Genomic DNA, 26,095 nt, shown 5'->3' with positions numbered 1-26,095 from the left:
GGAGGCAGGGGAAGCGGCGGGGGACACCGCGGCCCCGCGCGCCGCCTGAGCGCGCAGCGGGGTTGGGCAAACACGAGAAGCCATCGCGGGGTGGAAGGATCCTTTAAAAAACGCTTTCGGTGCCCCCGGGCGCGGCGAGCCGCCCCTCCTTCGCCGGGAAGGAAGGGCTCCTCCCGCCCCTCCCCGCCTCCCTCCCCGTCTCCCTCCCCGTATATCACTGCTCCGTGCCGCGAGCGCCCGGGCGGCCCCGCCGCGCCGCTGCCCGAGCCGAGCGGAGCCGAGCGGAGCGGCACCCCCCGCCTGGGGGCCGCTGCGCCCCCTCCCGCCGCCCCGGCGCTGTCTAGCCCCGGCGGTCTTGAAGCCGCCGCGCAGCCCCCGCCGCCCGCCGCCCGGAGGCCAGGTAGGCGGCGAGGGGCGCCGCGGGGGATGGGGGCAGCCGGCGGCGGCGGCGCCCCCGCGGCGCCCGCCTGAGCCCCGCGCACGGAGCGGCGGCCATGGAAGAGGAGCTGAAGTGCCCGGTGTGCGGCTCGCTCTTCCGCGAGCCCATCATCCTGCCCTGCTCGCACAACGTCTGCCTGCCCTGCGCCCGCACCATCGCCGTGCAGACGCCGGAGGGCGAGCAGCACCTGCCGGCCCTGCTCCACGCGCGGGGCCCCGCGCCGCCCGCCGGGGCCGCCGGGGCCGCGCGGCCGGGGGGCGCCGCGGGCTTCGCCGCCCCCCCGGACGCCGAGTGCGCGGCGGGCGGCGGGGACCACGCCGACAAGCTGAGCCTGCACAGCGAGACCGACAGCGGCTACGGCTCCTACACGCCCGGCCTCAAGTCGCCCAACGGCGTGCGGGTGCTGCCGCTGGTGCCCCCGGGCGCGGCGGCGGCGGCGGCGGGGGCCCCCCCGCGGGGCGGCGGCCCCGCCGGCTCGTCCCTCACCTGCCCGCAGTGCCACCGCAGCGCCTCCCTGGACCCGCGCGGCCTCCGCGGCTTCCCGCGCAACCGGCTGCTGGAGGCCATCGTGCAGCGCTACCGGCAGGGCCGCGCCGCCGCCAGGTGCCAGCTCTGCGACCGCAGCCCGCCCGAGCCGGCCGCGGTGCTGTGCGAGCAGTGCGAGGTGCTGTACTGCGCCGCCTGCCAGCTCCGCTGCCACCCGGCCCGCGGGCCCTTCGCCAAGCACCGCCTGGCGCCGCCGCCGGGGGGGGCGCCCGGGGGGCCGGGCGGCGGCGGCGGCGGCGAGGCCGGCGGGAAGGGGCCGGGCGGCGGCCGCAAGCTGCCGACCTGCGCCGAGCACGACCTGGAGAACTACAGCATGTACTGCGCCAGCTGCCGCAGCCCCGTGTGCTACCAGTGCCTGGAGGGCGGCAGGCACGGCAAGCACGACGTGAGGACCCTGGGCGCCGCGTGGAAGCAGCACAAGGTAAGGCGCGATGCCCCCCAGCAGGCAAGCAGCGGCGTGGTGCCCCCCAACAGGCAAGCCAGGAGCGGGGCTTATCCCTGAGGGAGACCGAGGGCTTGCGGGCGAGGAGGCCGCTTCGTGCCCCTCATCCTCCCAGAGCCTCCCATTCTCTTTGTCCCTCTGCATGGCTCTCCCAGCTCTCTGGTCCTTCCTGACTCCCAGCGATCCACGGTCTCTGCTTGGCATTGACTGTGCTCCCACAGACTCTCTCTCTTCAGCACCTCAAACCAGGGCGGCCCCCCGGGCACGCACCTAGGGCTGGTGAGCCTGACCCCCTCATCGGCCCTTCAGGGCGTCGGGGAGGCCTGCCTGGCTGTCCTGTCCCATCCCCTTGCAGGTGGCAGCAGCAGACTGCGAGCACCTGGAGGGTGAAGGATGCTCCTTCCATTGCTTCTGCAGGTGCCTGCCACCTGTGGCTACCCACCACTTCTTCCTCCCTGCCAGTGAGGGAGGGAGGCCTGGAGCCACCTGAAAGTTTTAGGCAGGAAAGCGCGAAAGGGATTTATTGGAGGCTCACTAGACGTCATGTTGCGTCATGGGCCTTTTTGAGGATGGAGGGAGAGGGGAGCTCTCAAAGAGGCCAGAAACAGTGGCTGGAGGGACCTGTTGTGACAGAAAAATGAACAAGGAAAAGTAGAATGAGGCTTGGAGACAGGTGAAGTGTTTTCTGGTTCACCTAATGTTGTAGCCTGATTCATCCCTCCCTGATGCTGATGCTCCTTTGCTGTCCCTGAAGCTCCTCTGGGAGACTGTAGAGCTGGTCACTGTGCAGCAAGGGCAGTTTGCCGAAACCTGGTAGAGCTGCTGGACTGTCTGGCCGTGGTCTCCTCTTTAAAAATCAAACATTCAACTACTTGAATAGAGAGCACGGCATAAACTTAAGAGTGTAAGAAGTTAGCTCATTCTTGTTAAGAACAATGGGCCCAGGAACAGTTATCAGTTATTGAATATGAACACAGAGAGAGGACTTCAATACCTCAGTACTGAAGGGAGCCCCCTTGTAGCCCCCAGTTGTATTGGGAAAAGGACTTCTGCTACAGGGGTGCCAGGAGCTCCTGTCTGTGCACTTGACTAGCTCTGCTGGCCACAGGATTTCTTCCTTTTTACGCTCCGCTACAGCTAGCAGTAAAGGAAGCACAGAGAGATCCTTTCAGACACTGCAAGAAAGGACAAAGTCAAGACTGATCTCTGCCTCCTTCAGCCATGTAGTGCTTGAGCTCAATCTAGCCTAAGGTAATTGGCAAGGAAAAAATGACTAAATTTTAAGGCCCAGAAGAAGAATACCACTTGGTGTGAGCTGCATTGTTTGCCCATCTGAGAGAGATGAACTACTTCAATATGTGTTTCATAGTTGGAATATTCTCTGCCAAGGGCTTAGCCATCTACTCACTAACATGTGATTATTACTTGTTTAGAGGAGAAATTCTCTTGACTGATAAGCAGCAGATCACAAATTCATGGCTTTTGCTACTTATGCTAATGGCAGAATCCAATTCTGAGCAGAATTATTTTAATGAGCAGTGACAGAATTCAATGTTCAGATATGGTTAATCTTTTGTAGATTGTGAGACCAGCCTGTATTCTGCTGAGGTCTACTTCGAATTAAAATTGTTTAATGCCTTTTTGAACAATGTGATTACTCTGGGGTAATCAGAGTGCATAGTCAATCATTTTCTTTCTATCGTCAAATACTGTCAAAAGAATGAACGATACTATGCTGGTTTGTATTATTTTCATCGTATTTTTTCTGGGAGTACGGTATCACAGAATGTGATTTTTCTCTTGTTTATATATAGTCTCAACCTTAATGTGAAAATTCTAGTGAAACAATCCCTCCCCCCCAAAAAAAAATTAACTAATTTTGAAACTCTAAAATTGTTCTCTTGTGAATGTTATTTCTTCCCAGAACAATACACATGGCAGAATAAATATAATGGAACCATATAGACAACATAAATCATCAGCTCACATTCATTCAGATAAATTGCTTTGGAATTAGATACTTGTGCTTGGAAATAGTTCTCACATACAGCAATTTCTACAAGTTTATTACCTGTAGTAGCTTTGGCCAAGCCATAAATTACTTATATTGAAATGTTATACATTGAATGGTATGCCAAATGTGATTCAGGTTTTACGTGTTCTCTCCAAATAACCCAGACATAGTTGATAGAGAGGCAAGTGTAAAGGCTTGTCTGTCATAAGCATTCTTAGCCCAGTAAATATGACAGATTGACAATTTTCTGCAACAGTACAGTTCATGATCAACTGACAAGCATCTGATTGCATTTGAACAATCTCGTCCTAAGGCAAGTGGCCAGTTTTCTTAACCTAGAGAGGACTTTCAGTGCCATTTCCACACCTCCCACAGGATGCTTACGCCACAGCACCAAACTTAACAAAACAATTTTTCTACTGATTCTAGACCTGTTTTTGCCAGATGTCGTGCCCATCCTCAGCCTCAGGATCCATTTCCATTCCACTTCTGTATTAGCCTTTTGTAGAAATTGTTTGTTTCTTGTTTTGTCTGAGCCTTGTCTAAGGATATAGTGGTGTATTACAAAGTGTGTAAAGTTGTCTGTTCAGTGTTTCAGACCACACAATGAAAAGTGCATTTACCCTCAGCTGTAGCATTGGCTTGACAGTTGTACAGGACTAGTTGACCCCTGTTAATGGTGCAGGCTTCCCCATTACACTGCTGTATGTAACCTATCTTTTAGAGAAATTAAAAATGATGTAAAACGGTGGACATATTTAAGCTCTGCACATTCTGTGTGGTTATATATATATATATATATATACACACACACATGTATAAATGCTGAGTGATATGAAGGAACAGCATCAGAAGCTTTGGCTGGACAGGCCTGTGAAGGGCAGGCAGTCTGGCTGTCAAAGGCAAATAGTGGCATTGAATGGCTCTGTTTTATGTTGGCCTAAAGAGTTGTGTTCCCCAAAACATGAAGGCTCTTTCCGGATTCAGCACGAGGATGAGCTTATCTAATCAATAGTTAATCTGCTGCTAGAGAGAGGTGGAAGGAAAAGAAGTTAAATGAACATGAGCTGTTTGGTTGAAAAAGGACGATGGAATTATCTGGCTCATTTTCTAAAATCAAAGGAAGCATCAGTCTTTCATGCCTGTGTGGATTTAATTACTTGCTCTCATTATCTCTCTGTTCCTATATTTGATAGAAGTAAAAACTTTGTGTCCATCTCCAGAATCCCCATTTTTTTTGTTGTAAGACCAGGTATTAAAATAAAGTAACAGTAGATAGAATATTGTTTGTCAGGAGTTATTAATTGTGTTAGTCAAGGGAGCTTGTAACATTTCAGTTTGGCTTCAAGTAAGTATTTCTGCAGCATGGAAGATTGCTCTGAGTGTACAGGGCATTTTTTATGCTTTGGTTGGTTTATTAAGGGCTTAGTCATGTAGTTCCGTTTGGTTTTAATGGGAAGTACATAACTAAATTCCTCTGCTTTGTAAGGTATCTTTTACACATGCTTTGAAAAACGAGGCTATTATCTCTAAGTGGGTTTCATAAATGGAGATCTGGTCTTCTCCTGAGTTTCGTGCTGCACTTGCATTAGTGCAACCACAGGTTTTAATAAGCACAAAGGTTCACTTATGAGCCCTTTGATCAACGACTTTGTCAAGTTTCTATTCCCATTCTTTATAATGGTAGTGTGCCAGGAAGTGCGAGTGACTGTGCTCATTGACATCAGTACATATGTTGGTTACAATTCATCTGTGTGGACTCAGATTTCTATGGCTGCTGTGATAACCATATATGATTTTTGACTTTTTTTTTTTTCTGGTGAAATACACTTTGTATCTGATTTGAGAGTGAGGGCAGATGTTGGAGAGGCAGAAGTTTTACATTTGTCAGGACCAGTTGTCCTCGATGTGAAAGAAAGGAGCTCTTGCCACACTGGGACAATTCTGTTGGGCCAGTCACTGGCAGAACACAGGATGCTTTTGCCCTCTATTTCTTTCTCTCTTCCTCCCCTGCTGCTTTCTCATATGCCAGTTTCACCTTGTCGTATACCAGCTTGACAAACCAAAAGCTCAAATGTGCCTTGTGGATGGAGGAGAAAGTGCGATCCAAAAGGGTGTGCTTTAAACTATGTCAATCTCGGTCAGCTCATGGAGAGCTAATTTAAAGCCCTGATGGGCTGATCTGGCAGAAAATAGGGATCCTTTCAGGGGTTAGGGTTTGATCCAGTGAGTCTAGTTAGCTTTCATATCAAATATGATTGCTTTATATTTTTTTGTGAAGTGACAGGAATTTGTGTAAGAGAATATTGAATTAGTATTGACAGACTAACACGATAATGATGGATCTTCCCATTACATTTGTTACAAGTGTAGTAAAGCATGATTTATTTTCAAATTTAGCACTAATGTAATACCTACAGCTGGGCCTAAAGGGGAAAGTTTGTGCAACTATGAGGAAAAAAACCCAAGGCTGGCTTCTTTCTCTATAATTGAGTTCTAATTCACAGTAAGGGTGAGTTTGTACCTACTTCCAGCATGGCTGCACAGAGTTAGCCAGGTACTAAGGCTGCCTGCCTTAGGTTCTGAGGTGTGAAATGTGCATACGGAGCTGCCACACTCTGCTCTTTTCTCTTCCGCTCAAATGAGCGAGCCCAAGGGAGGATGCGAAGAAGACATCCAGACTGCCAGGAGGTAAGCTCAGACTTTGTCAGCATGAAGAAGTGAGCTGTGCCCTTTGCAGGGATGGAATAATTTACTTGCCTTCAGGAGCAAGAGAGGAGCAGAGTGTGAGTGGTGATTTACTGACTTTCAATTAGGTCTCCTCTCAGGGGGCTCGTAACCTTTGTGCCTTCCCACATATGAGGCTCTGTCTCAAGGTGCCTTCTAGTCCTAAGGAATCAAGAAGAGACTGTAACCTTTTGAAAGTCTGACATTAGAAAAGATATTTCGTTTTCCATTTCCTGATGTCAGTTGTCTTATCCATTTGGTGAGGATAATTAACTGGACCTTGGCAATCTGGTAAGTGCCAAGTCTGGCTAAGGAGTAGATCCAAGAAGAGACTCAATGTCTAACCTGGGACTTGGCACAAGAGTCCAGACCTTGTGTAAGGTGTACTCTCTGTGAGGAAAGTTGAGTATCACAGAGCAAAAAGAAAATGGTCTCTGTGACACTGACTGGTGAGACCTGTCCTGTCACTATGGCTTATATTTGCACAAAGAACTAATGCTTGGTCTGGACTTGCCAAGGGCTGACAAGTGGAACAACGTGGTTTCTGAAATCCTCATCAGGCTTAGAGGAAAGCTACATGAAGAACTGCCCGGCTCAGGTGACAGCAGCTCTGGATGTGCTCGGGAGCAGAACTTCAGCTACCTTCGGACCCTTAAAGTCAGTTGAGAAGCTGCTTGTTTGATTTAGAGATCTCAGGTGCCAGCTAAGCAAATGAGAAGTTTGGTCTTCAGTATGAGCTTACAATAGATATACTCCTTATCTCCCACCAGGCAAAAGTTGTTGGAAGGGTTCTTTTTTTCCTGTTTTTCCAGAAACATTCACCCTTTGGTTAGGTTGCGGCATGGAAAACTGGAGCCCCTAAGGGATATTACTGTGAGGCTTAAAAATGCAGATTAATCTCTGAGGTTCTAAGGTATCTTAGGTGTGGTCAAATCTACCCCATTTATAAAGATTGCAAGCTTTGATTGAGGGGGAAAAAAAAAAGTACTATTTTGGTAAGCACTTGGGAGTTTTTCAGCATGACAGATGTTACTGTGCAAGTGTAAGACCATTATTTCCTTATACATGTGGGTAGTTGTCTTTTTTTTAAGTATTTTGATTTACTAATTCATTTCAGTAAAGTGGAGTGTGTAGACACAATAGTTGACTGCCCCCACATGCATATTTCACCTTTATTAAATCTTATTACAATTAAAATCTTAACTATTCTTTTCTAGCACAAACACTCTGTGCATGTAAGAATACATGTGACAGCAAGTAAGCCTTTTAGCACATTGCTGATTGTCAAAAGCAAGGATTAGTAAGAAATACATTTGCATTTTTATCTCTAATTTTTCCTTCAAAATTCTTTTTCTTGCAGGCACAGCTATCTCAGGCTTTAAATGGTGTTTCAGATAAAGCAAAGGAAGCAAAAGAATTTTTGGTTCAGCTGAAAAATTTATTGCAGCAGATACAGGTAACTGTAGAATATTAGCTGTTTGAATAATACAGTAATCAATAGAACTGAGTGAATAATTTATTTGATGACTTTGTCTCCTTTGCTGTTCTCATATTTCCTGGAATCATCTAACCTTTCTTGATTGTATTTGCTAGACAAAATTATTCATCAAATAATGTCTGCAAATCTCTCTTAGCTTCTAGATTGGTTGTTTACTGTTTGTTGCAAGAAGCTGATACTCAATACTGAACATCTGAGCTGTGTTGATTAGTATTGATTTGAATCCATTGGTCATGCTCTAGGGTCCTGCCTGCCTGTAATTCCTTGAATTGGGCACTTAGTATAAATTCTTATTTTTACACATTCAGAATTTACTTCTTGTTTTTTTCATTTAACATTTGCCAGAAATGTGCTTTTTTTCTGGATAAAATCCAGTCAACCTGTTTACTAGAGTATTTGTAGGAAGTCAAAAAAGAAAAAAGAAACTAATGTTGCCAAATCAATTTGGTCACTTACTGAAGTAGAAGACATTTTCATGTATGTAATTGGACAGCTTTAATACTCAGAATAGGACTCCTGGTGAGTGCAGTAATTGAGGACACACAACCAAAATGAAACAAGTTTCTTTTTCAACTAAATTTAGACTCTTCTGTGTTGGAGGTCAGATGATCCACAAGTCCCTTCTCACCGTACAGAGACCGTACAGAGCATGACTGAAATATGCTGCAGTAGTTTGAGCTTCCCCACAGTGAGCTTGCAGGGTCCAGGATGGGATGCTTGTTATCCGCAGAAGCACTCTGCTGCAGCATGGCTTCCGTGGAATATATATCATCTGCTCAACTATACGCGTGCTCTGCTGGTTGTCCATCTTTTGTCAATGAGCAAGTCCTACTTCTGTTACTAACAGAAAGCCAAAACAAAAGTTCAAAAATCTGTATTTGGTTTAGAATTTAATCATTAGAAAGTTTCACCTAACACTCCAGATTATGAATTCATAACACAAATGCTGCCAAAGTTCTCAAATTGCCAAAGAGCGGTGTGACAAGGCACCCTCACATCCTTCTGTGACACTGCTCAGTGTGAGGGAGAGAACAAATGAAGACCAGGAAACCAGTAAAGCACATCTAATTGAGAGAAATCAGCATGAAGCTACCAACTCATACGTGCCTCATGACATGTTTTGGACACAGTGGGAGGTTTCTCTCAGCTGACTTTAGCTGTCTAAAAGTTAAATAGCTCATCTAACCTAGTCATTTAGGCTTCTCCCATTGTCCAAGGATATGGCTAGACACTTCTAGAGTTCTCCCTATATGTGTTGATAGCTGTTTTAGAATGGGATAACTCATCCCAAAACAATAATCTATCACCAATCTTTTCTTGAGTCACGTAGCTCCATTAAAAATGTTTTTTTTTTTTTCCCTCCTGAAACCTAAAGGTGGCCTATTACAACTATTTATGACTATGCTGTAAAATCCTTTAATGTGTTTCAATAAAATCACTAGCAAATTGCTCTGCATAAAGGAGCTACTACAATTAGATCAAAAGACTAAGCAATTCCTTTAATACAGCTCACTGCTTAAATGCTAGAGGAAGATTCAAAAGAGGAAATTGTATCTACTGATCACCCTCTAAAATTTGGCTGTGTCTGGATGCAAAGCTAGATCTGAACCTCACACATTTAGCCAGTCTCCAGCATGAGTCTGAATGAGGACATCAAATTTCAGCAAACCAGAACGTAAGGATTAATCAGCTGCATATGTATTAAGCAAAACAGGGCTAGGGCATAACCCTGAGTGCTGGATCATGATCACCCACACAGTTTAACTCTTAATGAGCTCCCTGGCATAGCTTTGTCCCATGACAAATGGCACTCTTCCCAGGTGATGCCTGAGCAGGACTGGGTAATAGCACATACTAGGGATTACTCCCAGTAGGCAGGTTTCATACAGCCATGCTATTTTGGGGAGAAGAGTTTAGATATGTCATGAGCTGATCTCTGCCTTTTGGCCTACGGGCCAGAGAACCGTTCTTGGACTGTTTTATATGGGGGAATAGAGGTATTCTGTGCGTGCAGATTTATATCCAGAATAATGTGTCTCAGTTCAGGTTATGACTAGTAGATATCTTATTATGGTACCACACACACATACAAACATTTACCCCTCAGCAAAAATGCCTTAGAAATGTATGTTTACACAAAGGAGTGATCCATATGTACATTTTATTATCTTGTTTCAGTGCAAAGCAGAACAGACAGCCATCCACACCCTTTTTTTTCCCCCTCTTTGTGAATGCCAGAGCTACCAGGAACTGTGCTTTTACCTTGCCTGGAGCAATCTACAAATTCATAACCTACTTTTCTTTTTTTCGTGTTTCATAGATCTGATAGTTTCTGCTCTTTTTCCTTCCTTTCTCCTTTCTGAGACAACCTTTATATCTCTTGGTCTGCTCTTTTTAGAATCTTCCAGTTCCTCATTGCCTCTGTTGTTTCCTTGTTCCTCCTTGTTGCTGTCATTATCTGATTTTCACATTTTCCCATCTGCTGTAGCAATTTCATCCTTTCTCATTTGAAAAAGGCATGCTGCCAAATACTCTGTTTGATGTGTGAATGGAAAACAAGGAGAAAAATGCTGCACTACAGCCACTTACTGATTTAGGTTCTATACAGGAAACATCATGTCAAGAGCAGCCTGATAGAAGTAAGCTTAAGGGGGAGTCAGGTGTGATATAGGCAGAGGAGGCAGAGACACAAACAGGAAGAGTCTGCAGCAGACCTGTGAACAGTAACTCGGCTGTCTGGTGTCTCCATCCCCCTCTCCCCTTTTGGTGGCAGAGGCTAGAACTGCCGTGGAGACCAGGCCAAGCAGCTCCCAAGAAGAATGAGCCTTCTTCCCTCAGGTGGAGAAAGGGATGCATGGATCATAGTGCGGGGAAAGGAATGCAGTGCTGAAAAATTTGCTCTCAAAAGAACAAAGACCAAAACAAATGAACTGAAAAAAGAAGAGAAATGCATAAACAAAAGATAAGATAATTATGAATTAGGGGTGTGTGGTGGCTTGCCATAGAGATGCTTCTCTTTAAGCATGTGTTTAAAATAATCTCACATTTAATACTTTTTTTTTTTTTTTTTGATATGGTGGACTGTGAGGAAAGCTGATGGGACAACTGAAGGTCTGCTGGAAAAAGGAGCTTGAAAGCTTTCTCTGTTTTCTAGTCTCATGAGCAGACAAAGCAAGGGAGAGCCTCCCTTTGAATGAGTGTGACAGTGTGGTTTCCACAGCAGTGAAAGCTGTCCCCAGGAGGAGGGTCAGCACAAGACCTTTTAGTACCATTTACCCACACTTCTACAGGCGCAAGTGGGATTCTGTGGCAGCACCGTTTGTTCAGAGATTAGGTCCCCATTTATAGACAGGAGCTTATGTAAGGCTACTGTGATACCGAGGCCTTGCTCAGGACTCAGTGGGGACAAAAGCGGTGTGTACCTCATACTGGCCTCTACCTAGCAGAGAGTTTTATCACAGTGTGAATCAAAGACTGCTCTGGTATTTTTCTTTTAAAAAGCTAATCAAATATGTGTTTCCAGGGAAGATATGAGCTATCTATATTTGCCAAGTAATGGCTATTTTTAAAAAAGTACTTGAGGCAATACATGCGATCTCAGGAATAATATCTGCACCTGAATTATTTCCTTGTAATCAGACTGTGGATCAGATTCTGGTCCATAATTCTGTTCTAACTATCATGGTATAAAGCCAGTGATTTCAAAGGAGTTACAGTGGGATAATTAAAACAGAATGGGGCAGAACCCTCTTGTAATACATACATATATGTGTGCACTGTGTATGTGAGGTTTAGATTTTAAATTATGTTGTATTAGTGTGTCTTCCAAACATCCGTTGTCTGGAAAGTGCCAGTAAATGAAGGTTTTACATAAGCCCATTTTGTGGCACAGCATTTTACAGTTTTATTTTATAGCAAGCCACTGTTGATGGTACAACTATAATGAAATCAGAAAGGGAACAGAATATGCTACAGTCTTGAATGGAAAACAAGTAAGAATCGCCAAGAGCTTCAGCTGTAAAATACACTTTCTTTGAGTATGACTCTCATCTTTTTCTAGGAGAACGGGTTGGATTATGAAGCCTGTCTTGTTGCTCAGTGCGATGCCTTGGTTGATGCATTAACTCGTCAAAAGGCAAAGTTGCTCACAAAAGTTACCAAAGAACGTGAGCACAAGCTAAAGGTGAGCACCACTCTCATAAGCTGTGAGTATTCAGGTGAGCATAGCTATTGATACCTAGTACTAATGGGCATTTTGTTAAGTCTCCAGCCCTTTACACAGTGAAAATTCCTGTTGACCAAATCCTAAAGTCGTTCAGCAGGTTCAAGCTTAGCAGTTCAGTGGACCTGTGCTTCTACACTAAAAATTAGGGATATGCTTCAGTAATCTGCTGAAACAGGCCATTAGTCTTTATTTGATGTTTTTGGCTAGCATTTGAGAAGTGCTCAGCAGTGAAACCTGTCTGTGATGTACATTCTCAGTATTTCCAAATGCAAGAAATCCCTTCTGAGCAGACTAAGAGTACTTGTCCAAGTAAAATTTTGCGATTTAGGTCTCTCCTGAAATCTTTGAAATCAGGCAAGCCACCTTCAAAGATCCACTTCTACTCAAAAAAAAAAAAGGAAATGCAGAAAGGGAGGAAAAGGGGAAGATATAACTGGCTGAATAAAGTGGCAATCAAGAAATCTCTAAATGGACAAATATCCTTGAAATATGGAACTTCTTATGTGATATTGAGGTATTATAGCGCTGGTAACAATAATACCTAAGACATAAGGAAAAACTGAAGTGAAAAATCTGAAGTGAAAATCAATGAATAAAATCTAATAGAGATCAGCATTCAAAAAGCTCCATGCTTAACAGGAACCAACATTTGAGATATCCTACTAGGAGCACAGTGTATCCTGCAGCTTGTGCCTGTTAACCTGTTATACTCAGGAGTTGTGCTATTTTACACAGAACTATTAGGTCTAGTTTACAGTCGTGTGACAGCAGAACAAAATGCAAAATCTGGAAAAGTGAGATGTATCTGTCTTATTTCTTAATCCTAGCAATGCATCCTTAAATAGAACAAGACCAGTTGTGAACTGTGAAGAGAATGATAGTCTATGATCTGCAAGAAGTCACTCTGTTATCCTCCTCTATAATACTTGTGTTTAGGTCAAAGATTTATTAAAAGCTTGAATTTTAGTGAAAGTTTGATTACAAGTGTGAATATTGCAAATGCAAAAACATGTTCTGTGCTCTTTCTGCCCCAAGCAAACCTGAGCTTTGAGCAATTAATCTGCTCTGAAAATTGAGATTCCCTGTGCACAACATTTTGCCAAACTAATTATCGGTATTTACAATACAGAGCAAATGAATGTAGCTGATGGAGATGTGGCAATGCCCATATGGCAGCTAAATTAAGCATAGCTTTAACACTCTCTTCCATTTGTTGCCTCTTCTGAAATAATTTATACAATTCACTGGAAGCTGAGGCAATTACCAGAACTGTACTGATATTTGTTTTCCAGGTTGTTTGGGACCAGATAAATCACTGTACACTGAAGCTACGCCAGTCAACAGGGCTTATGGAATACTGCCTAGAAGTTATCAAAGAAAATGATCCCTCTGGGTTTTTACAGGTATTTTCCTTTTCATTGTTGTGGGGGGGCAACCAAAAAAAATAATTTACAGCTAAATCTAAAAATGGACTGCTTGGCTAATTAGCCTATTCCACCTCTGAGACAGGTTCACCTTAACCCCTGTTAGTAATATCTAAAAGTCCATCTAGCCTGGTGATTGTATTAATTTCCAGTCAGTCTTCAAACTGAATTTCTAGTTCAGCCTTCGAACAGTCACACTGATTGAGATGTGGAATTAGCTTGGCTGACTGGCACAAAACATGCGCTGTTGGCCACCTGATGTGAGAGGACTCACCCAGATGCACTTTCTCCCTGTCCATCCTGCACCTTTACATAACACAAAAAGTCAAAGGCAGAAGCAGGAAAGGTAATGAGTAACAGAAGCAGGTGGGACAGAGGCAGAAGGAACTACTAAGTGAAGTGGAATTGATTCATATAGATCACATGTGTACAGTTGTGCTGCTGCCGAATTGCTGAATTTTTGGGTACATATCTCTGGGGTTATATCTGTGGAAGTATGGTGTGTAATAATTGTTAAACTGTGTGTTATATTGTGGTCATTTCAGAGAAAGTGTGAAATAGTCTATATAAATATGCAAGTTTCCTGTAGGCAAAATTGTAAAGAAAGTGGAGTTTCCAGGTTTACTTGCATACTGAGAATATGTGTGGTTTGAAGCAATAGATGGTTCAAAGGCAACATCAGGAGAATAAAATGTCACAATGCTTATGAACTTAATGATCTGTAAAGAGACGACTTAAAAAATGCAACCCTCAAGTATACCAATGCTGATATAATTTTATGGATTCTCTATTTTGTGGTCACATAATATATAATTCATGCCAAATTGGGAAAGTCTGTACAGTATCTTCTAAGATAAGAGCTCAGGAAAGCACTTTAAGTACATTCTTAAATTCAAAATGATCCTGGAAATTGTTTAAAATACTAGTTTTCAACATGTGGACTTGGACCTCTGGGCATCTCTGGCCTACTTCTAATAGGTTGATGAGAGCTAACTACATAAAGGCTGTTGTCAGTGTGCAAAAAGCCTCTACACAGGTAATCAGGAATTTGCAAAACAAACAGGTTTGGAAACCATTGATTTAAACATACATTGAACTTCAAGCCCGTTTTTATCCCCTGATAAAAATGTGTTTCAGTTCCACTGAAGTTTATGTGAATAAGGACACTTTCTTGAGTTGGGCCCAAAAATCTTAACATGGTCATTAACTGTGACCCATTTGTAACTAGATGAATCAGTGAGAAATAGATTATTTAATTTTTTCTGAGAGTTATGTTTTTTTCAGTGTTGTTCAGGCTGAAGACAATTTGAGCCCTTTGAGCCAGACAGATACTCTGGGCAGCTCCCTTCCCTGGAGAAATGGGGCTTGAATGATAGCAGCACTGCTATTCCCTCCTGCTCAGAATGTATAAAGGAAATATCTCATTTAAGACAACAAATGAAGCTGTACAAAAGGAAACAAGAAGTGTTTTAAAAATTAAACTGATAAGGGAGATCAATGGGAATCTTCCTAAAGAGTTACAAGCACCTGGACGGGGACACAAAAGATCCAGTCCAGCAAGCTGGTAGTGCCTCGGTCTCCTGCAGAATCTGCAAGAGCCCCGGACATAACGATGCTCCAGGATGCGCAGCCTCACTCTTGCTTGTTTTGTTGCATGAAGCAGACATGTCAAACCACAGAGAGGAGGCAGGCCCACTTAGCTCACACAGCTGGTAGCAACCTCTGGGAGCTAGGTCCCACCGTCTTTCTTACTGTGGAAGTCTTTCCTCTTGCCAGCCCTTAGTTCTGGTTCAAAATACTATTGCCTTCCTGTCTGAAAACCCAACACAGGACCTAGTTCCATTTCTGATTTCTTTGAAAATATTTGTGACTCAGAAGAGTAGTACTTCTCTCCTTTGCTTCAACATGTGAAAGAGTTCTTCCAGCATCTGCTGTGTGAGGAAATACAGCCTTAAGGCCTTGAGTGTAGCTTTGTTTTACGGGGGTAGTTGCACCTCACAGGGCTACAAGACAGGTCTTGGAGTAGAAGATTCCAGGTACCCCTCTTTGCAAAACATGACCAAAATTGCAGGATATTGTTGCTTATATGAAAACTGTTTCTTTGTGTACAATTTCAATTGCATTAAACCTGAAGGTATTATTCAGTCTTTTCTGCAGCGGACTACTCACTGGAGTTGTGTACTAAAGTTTGAAGAGTTTTAAAAAGTGTGCAAGGCCCAGTAGAGTCTGCCTAAGTAAAAACTGAGTAAGATTTTAGGGCTAGGTCCCATGTTAAACTACAACATGATAATTGGCAGGTGTCTCTTCTTTACCATTTGCCTTTCTCTGACTCAGTTCCAGTTGCTACTGAGTCTAGATTCCAGACAGAAAGCTGTAAGAGACTTTCATGGTTACCATTACCAAAATGGGGGAGGAGATGGGGCAAGCAGTGAAATTGCCAATTGATGAGGTAAAATATAACAGTTTTATTGCCTAATTCATTTTGCCTAATTAATTTTATTGTTTTAATTAATAAAAGTAATTAATTTTGCCTTATTATTTTTACTGCCTTATTAATTGCCTAACAAGAAAGGCACATCAAACAAAATTATGTGCGTGTGTGGCTGTCAGCTGAACAGGGCCTGCTGCACACATGAGTGAATATTAGAGGGTTGTCACAATATCCCTGAAAAACAGGATGAGAGTTAGTCAACTTAAACCTATTATCACTCCAGATTGACTGGTTACTGTCATATCTGACCTCAAACAGGAGCTAGGAATGTGTGATGTATATTAATCCCAAGACTAGAAAGTATTTTAACAGCTTGCCAACTGGATACTACAGGGCAGATGAAGCCTTATCTTATCTACATGCAAGCTAGAGACGTGCTTAGTTTTCATTTCAGCTTACTTTTCTTAAAACCTTTGTGACTTCATTCTTTTCATTCACATTTGATATTAAAAATACTTTTGTTTTTACTTTTTCCTGGTTTATCTAGTGATGATTTCAAGGTAACCGGCAAACACTGAAGCATTCTATTACTTAGAGCAACTATTCTTGCAACAAGGGTACTGAAATACAGCAAAGGGATCCAGCACCTCCGTAGCTGGCTCCAGGGTTGTACAAAGGTTATAAGATGCTCCTCCACCTACTGCACAGACTGTTTAGGAGCTCTTGGGGCAGGGGCCCAGACAAAAGTGTATTCCAAGAGGAGTAGCAAGGGAGGATATCTGAACTCCTGCAATAAAGAAAGATTCTTCTTTCTGGTCTCTACAGAAGAATATTCTGCTGTAATATACAGGACACTCGTTGGGAAGGATTCCAGATATCCAAATGCTTCACTGAGCTCAAGGACAATTGAGTTTACTGATTTCCGTAGGGACAGGATTTCACTTGCAGAAGAGTCCATTGCAGTAGTTTTAGTCTGACTTTTGGCCTAATTGTCTGCAGCCTGAGGTAGAGCAGAGTTTTAAAAGTGGGATTCAGTCCTGATGGAATGGTAGAAAATCGATCATATTCTTTGGCAATCTGTTCTGACAACTTATGTCTCTCACTCAAATATACACATTCTTTACCATTTGACTTTTTTCTTGCCTCAAACTTTCATCCACTGAATCATCTCTGCCAAATGGAGAGACCCTCTAACATTTAAGCCTCTCTTTATGCAACTGTTTTCTAAACAGGAGAGCAAAAACAGATTCTGGAGATCAGAGTTCAGAAGCATATGTGGCATTCAGAGACATGATATCTAACACAATCTTAACATGCTTTATAAATGCAATTTTTATTTTCCTACTCTTAAGTTGGGGTTTGTTTTGAAAAGATATGACAAAAGGATGCCAGATAATTGGAACTCTGCAAAATTATCACATCCTCTTTCAACTATACTATCATATTCCTAATCTCATTGTGCTGTATCTCACAGGCATTCTGCCACTTTTAGTGTGTTGCAATGTGCTGCTGCATCTGCAATCTTATAAGCCTGGTACTCTCTTTCAGATCTCAGATGCTTTAATCAAACGTGTTCAAGTATCTCAGGAACAGTGGGTCAAAGGCGCGTTGGAACCAAAAGTGTCTGCTGAGTTTGACCTGACTTTGGACAGTGAACCTTTACTGCAGTCGATTCACCAGCTGGATTTTATTCAGATGAAATGTAGGGGTGAGCTTTTGTGATTCAATTGTTTTTTTTTCTGTGGTCCCTGGGAATCATGCCATTATCTTCCCTCAGTGCTGATTCAGGCCTTAATTATGCATGTGGGTGACTGGGTAGAGGGTGTCAGAAATTAATGAATGAGTTAAGGATAATTGTGTTGTGATGTTGTTTCTTTTTCTGACTCCAAGTAAACATAAAGATTACTATTCAGTTCATCTGTTCTCTCTGGGCCTAATTCTGAACCCGAAAGGCCCAAGGTGAAGTAATTAGAATGGCTAATTTGCCAGATAAATCTGTGGAGAAACAGTGGGTAAATAGTTAAAGGCCAAAGTCTGCTCACCAAGAACAGTTTGCATCTTGCCTAAATGGGTTGTATTAAATAAGTTACTCTAACAACATTTGTGAACTGCTCTTTTGAATTTTTGACAGCCAGGAAAGCAGAGTCAAAGTATAGTTGATAAAACTTCTCTGAATATTATCTGCATTTATCTGTTTAAATTAGTTTAGATTTAATACTGTCTTACCTCCCACCACTCTCCATGCCAAACATAAAGAGTTTAACTAAACTATCCACTTAGTTTGCTAATTAACAACAGGTCATTTGAAGTGAGAAGATATTTGCTTTTGGACATTCATCTGGCTTTAATGCTTGAAGAATTAGAGACTTGCAGTGAGCTGGATTCACTGGCGCTTTATGAGGGCAATAGCGCTGTCTGCTGACATTCCTATTTATTAAACGATCCCAGTTTTAAGCTGTAGTACAGAGCTAGACACAGTCTCAGATGCAGAGAATGGGACAGGATTGCCTCTGTCCAGACCTTCATAGAGCTTACGAAAAAGCCCGTGCATTGCTCCCCAGAGGTATCTTAACAGATAGCCCTCAGGAAGGGCTCTTCCTGGATTTTCCCTTTGCTCCTTTCTTGGCCTCGACTGGGGAGTACCTGCCATATATCCCATCAGGTTGGTCAGTACTACTGGCTGGTGCGTGGGGAGGACAAGCCTAGTTGTACCCACTATGCAAAGAATAGTGGAAATGCAGCAGTCATTTATCCTGGCCACCACTATTGCAAACCTGGCATCTCTTGCAGATGCATAAGGGACTGTGTTATTCCCCCTTGTGGAAATGAGGATTGTTTAGTATATAGAGATATATTTATATTTTTCAGTTTATGACTGCAAATCTGTTTGTATTTAAACTGCTCAGTCTGAAGCTTTGGCTTTTTTTTTCTGGAATTTACATCTGTGACATTAACCAGCTTTGCGTTGTCTTCTCACAAGTAGTGGCCTTGCGTCTAGAAATGCGAATACTACAGAATAAGCAACTCAGTGTTTCACTAGCAAACACCCAGAATTACCAGGAACAACACTTTATAGACTGTGAGGAGAAGCTGATGTTGCAGGGTGATGTTTTGCTATATATAGCGTCAGCACTTGTATACTTCTGAGTCTCCAGTTTTGCAAAAACATCTAAGTGTCTCTTCACATCTGCTCTTCTTTCTCCAGTCCCACTAACCCCAGTGCACCAGAGTCATCAATCTTTGCCAAATGTTTGGTGTTGAGGGGAGTGTTACCATCTCACTGTACTGATTGATCTGACAACAGTAGATGCATTGAAGACATCAGAGCTAATTTGTAAAGGGAGATTTGGGAGATCCTAGCAGAATAGGGCCAGCATGGCTCTTCCAGCTGCAGGTTGTTTCATTCCAAATGCTTTGCAATATAAGGTCTGTAATATCATTATCGATGCTTACTGCATGACTGAATTTCTAATTTTTTTTTCAAACTGTGGCCTCATTCAACCTCAGTGAGCTTGCATGGGTCAGCTGGAGGTGAAAGCTTGCTTGCAAGTAGACATTGATTCACTGTGTTAGACAAAAAAGAATGAAAATGAGAACAAATCACATTAAATTTGCTTTGATGACTTGTTCATGTACCTTATTGGTGGATTCTGTATAAGCCCATATCCGAAGCTAACCTCAGTAAATAAAGATCAGGAAGTGTTTCTTCTAACAGAAAATAAAAGTTGCTCTGTATCAAATTAACTGTGCAGGGAGCATAAACATATGTGCAGAAGTGATGCTTAATCAGTCATGTGGACCAAAGTGTCTCACTAATAGCCCAGAGTCCCACACTCCCCAGGCTAGTTGACCTGCTGAGAGACATCCACGGCTCTAGTATTTGTTGACATTTTGAGCTATCCCACATCTTTTTCCTCCATCCCTATTTTCTTCTCCCTGTTGCTTTTTCTGAGTGTCTTGGCACAAAATTCCTGTTCTCAATGACTGGCTCAATGTGTAAATGACATTTCCTCAGATCAAGCAATGGATAGAGGCAAAAATGTGTTCCAGGTTGGTTGTTCGAACAGCTGGAATTGTCATGCAAGCTTGGTTTGTTGTAAAATGAAGAATAGGTGCAAATGGTTAACATAGCTTCAGACATGGACTGGCCACTCTTTCTCAGGTTCCTTTCTTCCTCTGCAAATCCCTCCTGTCTTGTGACTCAGTTCAGGGTTAACCTTCCTGCCTTGATTCCTGCCATAGATCTTTTCACAATACCCAAATCTATTTCAGAGGCCCTGCCACACATACTGTACAACCCACAGCTACTCCTTCAACTAGCATGGCATAGTAACCCTCCCCCCCCCTTTCTTTTCTGCATTGCCTTCGAGTACCCACTGGTATACTCCTTCTCCTTGTCAGGCGGGACTCCTTCCCTCTTCTGCAGTTTGGTCCCTGAGGATTCCCCAGACACATCTCCTGCAGCGACTCCTCTCTGCTTCTCCAGCCACAAATGCACAATGCTAATAATGCAAGAGTAACTGTTTCACAGCAGTCTTTATCCTTAGTTCTGTCTGGTTTGCATCTCGAACACGGGTCTTTGCCTGTGGGCTTTCCTTCTCAATAACACTGTAGTGCGCTTGCTACAGCAGTGATTCAGGATTGAGCTAGCCAAACTGCAATTTTGGAGAAGGTCAAAGGTTACATGCTTGTGATGGTCTTGTTCTTTCACTGCATATAATCCTTTAAAAATTAATCTGTGAGAGAGAGTGGAGAGCACAACTTCCTTGACAGGCTGACAAACAGTAAATGAAACCTTAGAACAGCCTGCTGTACCCTGAGAGGAGAGTGGCTATGAGATGCATTGAGCAATGTGTTCGGAAACTGCTGACTTGACATGAGACATCAATATCACATTTTTAGCTGAGGGTGACCTGTATGAAGCACTTTTATAATAGCAGGACATTAATCAAGCTCATTAATAGGTCTTGCTATGCCAATGCATAGCATTCTCCCTTTATATTTTTAATCCTTTCTTTCAAAAACTCTCTAGAGGACATTAAGTTGCACAAGAAGTGGGACAGTGATATAATTTAACATTTAAATCTTCATTTTTGTTCTGATAGTTAGCCTATATTTTTCTTTTCTTAGTGTTGTTGCATTGCTGTTCACTATGAAGCATATCTCAGTGTCCCAGTTATTCAACTCCCTTTACACTTTGCTTTGACTTTTACAAGACTTCACTCTCTCTCCTCCTAGAGGGAATCTGAAGTCAAGGTAAATCTCTGTCCATCCCTGTCTGGCCGCTCTAGGAGGGAGACAGGAGGGAAACGGGAGCCAGCGTAATCCAGCAAAGCTGGACAGGTGCTTTGTGGGAATTTCTTACCCCTCCTTGAACTACTGTGTGGCTGTACAGTTTGGGTCACAGGCTGGCCCAGAGTGAGTAGGAGGCTGATAAGGATTACTCACACAAACTTAAATGTCCAGTGACAAAGTAAAGAAGACCAGGTCTTCCGCATAGTATCATATACATTGGGCCAAGTTTCATATTCTCTTCAGGAAATGGGAACAACTGCATTTTAAAATATGAAAACATATTCTAATCCTGCATGACATTCCTGCTTGAAGAATTAAAAGTGACTTACAAACAAGTTACCCTTGCACAAGAATTCTGCTCTTTTTTCACCTTTTTGCCTTATGTGAACAATCCCTGAAAACTTCCCTTCAGTATTCCCAAGAGCTTTTGGCAGGGGATTGGAGAGGTGGAATTTTGGCAGTTTATTGAGGGCATGGGAGTGTTGATAATTTTGCACTTTATAAATTTCAAGAATTAGGTCTTCATCTAGTTTTGCCAGAGGGAGTCTCAGAAGCAGAGAGGACCTAGTGAATGCCTCCTGAGAGCCTTAACAGCTTTACTAACGTGGTGGGAGTGTGGATGGCTGACAAAGCCTTATCTTCTCTAAGCTTCATTAGTCACTGAAATTATACATGCTAACAAACACAAACAAACCCTCCAATTTAAATATTTAATTTAAAATTCTCATTACCTCTGAATTCCTCACTTTCAGTTTTTTGACTCTTGTCACATTTCTGTTACTTCTCTAGACACAATGCCTTCTAGAGAGAGCAAAGTCTGAATTTTTCATGTGAAAGAACAAGCAGATTTTTATTTATGATACCCTCCAAATCATCCTTAAAGATGAAGAAAAAGCAACAAGGCTTTTCTTCTTCTCTTTTTTGCAGAAAAACCTTCAAGAGCTTATTTATAAAGCTCTTTTCTTTCATGCCCCAGTCCTTCTGGGCTACAAAACATCTGAGTTCAATGCAGTGGTGGGTAATGCCAACAGAAGGCCACAGTAGCTTCTGTATGGTTTATCACAAGTATAATAATAGACTTTTATGTCACTTTCAAAGTGGGGGTGAAGGTTTAGCCTCAGGACACAATAGTAACCATATTCCTGCAGAGCACTTGTTGCACAAAATGTAAACAGTCCTTTTTTATACAAAGAAGTAGAATAGGACCAAAGAACAGCTCAAGGGCTTGTTCTTACACAGACAGAACATAAAAAATAATCTAGAGGCTCAGAGTGGAGTAGATAAAAGAAGAGCAAATTGACATTTTTAGGAGCTAAGTCAATGAATGCTCAGAGCACTCAGCCCCTTGCAAGAGACAATGGAATTTTGCAGAAATGATCCTGAATGCTGAAATTCAGCCTTGGGTGGAAGACCAGGCTAGGGCCTGTGCATCACTTATATCCCACTTAACCTCTGAGATTTCAATAGTACATAAGCTACATGCCAGTCATCTCCAGAAGACTGAAATTTCACTTTATAATTTCCAGTGAGGGAGAACAGTGAAAGTTTAGTTTGGTCTAGTATGGAAAGTGTGGTGGAGGGCTGTCTCTCCATAGAGGCATAATTGAATATTTTACTCTGTTTATTTTTGTTTTTGAGGTGTTGATCTGGTTAACAGTGGTGTTTATCCTGGTCCACTCAATAAAAAAGCGTATCTGTAGGTAACTTCACATCTGTAATTTCCAAATGCATGGAGCCAAAAGCAGTCTCCTGTGGTGCTGGAGTTCCTCTTGCTATCTGAACCAAGGGATTTAAATAAAAACTGCATTTGGAACAACTTTCTTTAACAGTTTATTTTAAGTATGGCTGCCATAAGAATAACTTCTATCCAAGCTGGTTTTGATGAAAAAAATGGGGATTTTAGACTAGATTAAAAAAAAATTGTGAAAAATCATTTTTCTGCTTTCAGTAGAATTCAGCCTTTATCTCACCACCGTGCTTTAAGGAGTGGCTCTTATGTTGTTTAATATCCCCATTCTTTGTGGGCTGGGCTCCCTGACAGCGCTGCACCTCTCATGTGGCTCCACAGTCTGAGACACCCCCTGCCTCTGCTGTTTGCTGTTCCATCGCTCCTCTTGGAGATAAAGGGGCAAAATTGCTGTAGCACAAGAAAAAACTCTTCCAGCCAGTGACCCCTAGAAAGGAAACCAGATGTGAGACTCCCAAGCTGTAGTTACTATGAAGCACCACAGAAGCATTTCCAAATAAAAATGTTTTAGCCTAAATATCTCTGTGTTTGCCCAAAGAACATTTTGTTACATATTTTTTACTGGGTTTTGTTTTAATGAAGGGAAAAGGAATCATTTTGTTACCACCCCTATTCCTAACTAATATTGCCTCCCCTGTGAGGGGAGGGAAGTGACCAGTCATCATCTTGCTCACAGCACAGACTAATGAGTTAGGGCAGAGTTACACTAATCTGTACTCAGTTCCTGTTACAGTGCCACCCGTCCCATTACTGCAGCTGGAGAAGTGTTGCACCCGAAACAACAGTGTGACATTGGCCTGGAGGATGCCACCTTTGAGCCACAACCCGGTGGAGGGTTATATCTTGGAACTTGATGATGGAGATGGTGGCCAATTCCGAGTGAGAATTTCATTCAGCATTTATTTGTGTTTCTTTGTATTGAAGTTTCCTCAGGATATGGATTTGTGTCTGTCTGAAGGGGGGAAGAGGGGGTAGGGAAGGTTGCCAAAGCATCCCTGCTTCTGCTGCATGGATCTAGAAAGCCCCGGGTGCAGATTCTGCTCTTTAGAGGAATCCCTGGCTTGGGTAGGAAGTTTGGCTGACATTTTTCTTCAGGCTGTGGCAAAGAGGGCCTTGTTGAGATGGAATCTCAGGTCACTACCATATCTACTATGTGACCCACATGGAGCATACCAGAGGAGAAAATCCTGTACTATCTACAGGAGCTGAAAGAGATACGTTCTACAAATCAGAGATTTCTTCAAAGCCCCTACTCTAGCATTCCTGTTTCAACTGCTGAGCTTCTTAGTCAAGAAATTCAATTAATATTTTCCTGGTTTTCTGAATAAAAATTCAATCCTGCAATCAAATATCAGATTTTTATATCTTTTCTCTGGGTGTGGATGAGACCAGGCTAACAAAAGCTTTCCTCCGACATGGCTGCGATGGTGTTGGTAAGTTTGGGAAAGCATCTCAAGTGCTATCCCACCAGACCTTATATTCCACAACTACTTATTCACGCTTGCAAGTGTGAGATACCTCTAGACTCCTGCCCTCTCCCTCCACATCCTGATAAACAAATTATAGAAATAATTCAATTAGCTTTTGGCCAGTCATGTCCTGCCTTTCCTCTAGAGGCAGACTTGCTGCTGCTGTTCATGCTTTTATTACTTCAGGACTGAACTAGCCCATTGCATTCCCTAGGGGATAATGCCTTGAAACCGTTTGGAGGTCATTGCAGGTACAGCAGCTCTCTTCACAGATGGGAAATTTTGCCAAGAATATGTGATGCCATTTCTTCGGGAGCTGCAAACTGACTTCCTACTGGAAACCTAAGGTCTTAAGTACCTAAAGGTTTCTAAAGCTGAAAATGGCCTGGTATTGTTCTATCTAAGCAGTTGCCTCCCTGTGCCAAACTGCTACATCCATAGCCATAAAGGCAGATTTGGATGCCCCTCATTATAAGAGAGAGGGGTATATTGAGGAGGGCACTGGCTTTTTGGAACTTTTCCTTGATTCTTTGGTCCGAGTGTTGTTTCACATGTGTTTGAAGAGGCTGGTCTCCACGACTGAAAGTGTGAAAAGGTATCTCTGTGAATGACTGTCTGAGAGCTGCTAATATAGTTAATATTATTAGGCAAGCATGTTATCAGTGTGTTATGAGTGAGATGTTATGAATGAGGTTTTTATGAATGTGAGTGTCTTGGATAAGCCTTTTCAAGCTTTATTCACATCTAAATAAATACCTGCGGATAAACAAGATTTCAGGCTGGGGCATATCCAAGGTGAGGATGCATCTTGATCCATTTGTGTGGGAGGTTTTATAACTGGCTAAGGTTTCAGGACTGCCAATGCTGCTGTGTCAAGATTTTGTATTGAAAAGATATGAAACGATCTCAGTCCTTAAAGCTCTAGGATCATGATCTAGATGTGAGAGTTCTCCAACAAATACAGCTTTTCACTGAGATGGTATATTTTATAATATGGAGATAAATTTAACTGCTCTATTAAAACTTTTCTTTCTCTCCAGGAAAGATCATAGGCTAACTCAGGACCCAAGAGACTTTGCTACTTGTAGCTACCGCCATTGTAGCAATGTGGACAAACACAGGCCCTATTGTAAACTTAAGAAATCCCTTTCTTATTCATCACATACTTAATTCACTATTGGTTCATAGCAAAGATCAGCAGGACTACTCCTGGGCATACACTTTAGTGTCTTACTGAATTGGGGCCTAAGTGGTCTGCTTAGTCACAGTCTTAAACTCTTTAGAGCCTTTGCTACCATGTATCTATGGATTTCGCAGAATCAGAGAAATCAGAGGTGGAAAGGCCTAGATTTTCCTCCTCCTGAAATATTTCACATTATACAAGTGCTTGCTGTTTTATACATCATTTCAGACATTTATTATGTCTCTGCTTTAGTTGCTGTTTTATCATGTCGTGCATGTGATTCTAATCTTCAGAAGTTTGGTTTCTTCTAGCTCTGTAGTTACAGGTTTCAAAATTATATTTTAACAAAAGCATGAGACAACCTTTCTATAACAGAATAAAACTATGCTTACTTTACTTTTTATTCTTCCACATATCCTCTTTTTATTTTTGTCCTATGTAAATATATAAAAGAATGGCCATGGTGGGTCAAACCCTGGGACTACTGTCCAAAATAGTATTTTGGAGCAGATGTTTTAGGAAAAGTGTACCAAAAAAAAGAAAGATTTTTCTATGTTGCTCTTTATTGGTGTACTCTCCTGGCTTTATCTTACTGTGTCCACTGCTGATCTTCCTTGATGTCTCCTCTGCTGTAGTTGTCCATGTTTTAACAGTA

The 26,095-nt window shown here is 42.8% G+C and overlaps 1 protein-coding gene across 1 annotated transcript in view; it reads left to right on the top strand.

The window, feature by feature from the left end:
* Positions 1-494: 494 nt before the first annotated feature.
* TRIM67 (tripartite motif containing 67) overlaps positions 495-26,095 on the top strand; it is a 36,187-nt gene continuing 10,586 nt past the window's right edge. Inside the window, exons 1-7 of the mRNA XM_067293413.1 lie at positions 495-623; positions 720-1,406; positions 7,529-7,624; positions 11,727-11,849; positions 13,184-13,294; positions 17,295-17,448; positions 23,522-23,667. Coding sequence (XP_067149514.1) covers positions 495-623; positions 720-1,406; positions 7,529-7,624; positions 11,727-11,849; positions 13,184-13,294; positions 17,295-17,448; positions 23,522-23,667 — 1,446 coding nt within the window. The remainder of the gene's footprint in view (positions 624-719; positions 1,407-7,528; positions 7,625-11,726; positions 11,850-13,183; positions 13,295-17,294; positions 17,449-23,521; positions 23,668-26,095) is intronic.

The sequence above is a fragment of the Apteryx mantelli genome, chromosome 3 (assembly GCF_036417845.1).
Source record: "Apteryx mantelli isolate bAptMan1 chromosome 3, bAptMan1.hap1, whole genome shotgun sequence".
Classification (NCBI taxonomy): domain Eukaryota; kingdom Metazoa; phylum Chordata; class Aves; order Apterygiformes; family Apterygidae; genus Apteryx; species Apteryx mantelli.
The sequence above is the reverse complement of the archived record's forward strand: the minus strand, read 5'-3'. Positions and strand labels throughout refer to the sequence as shown.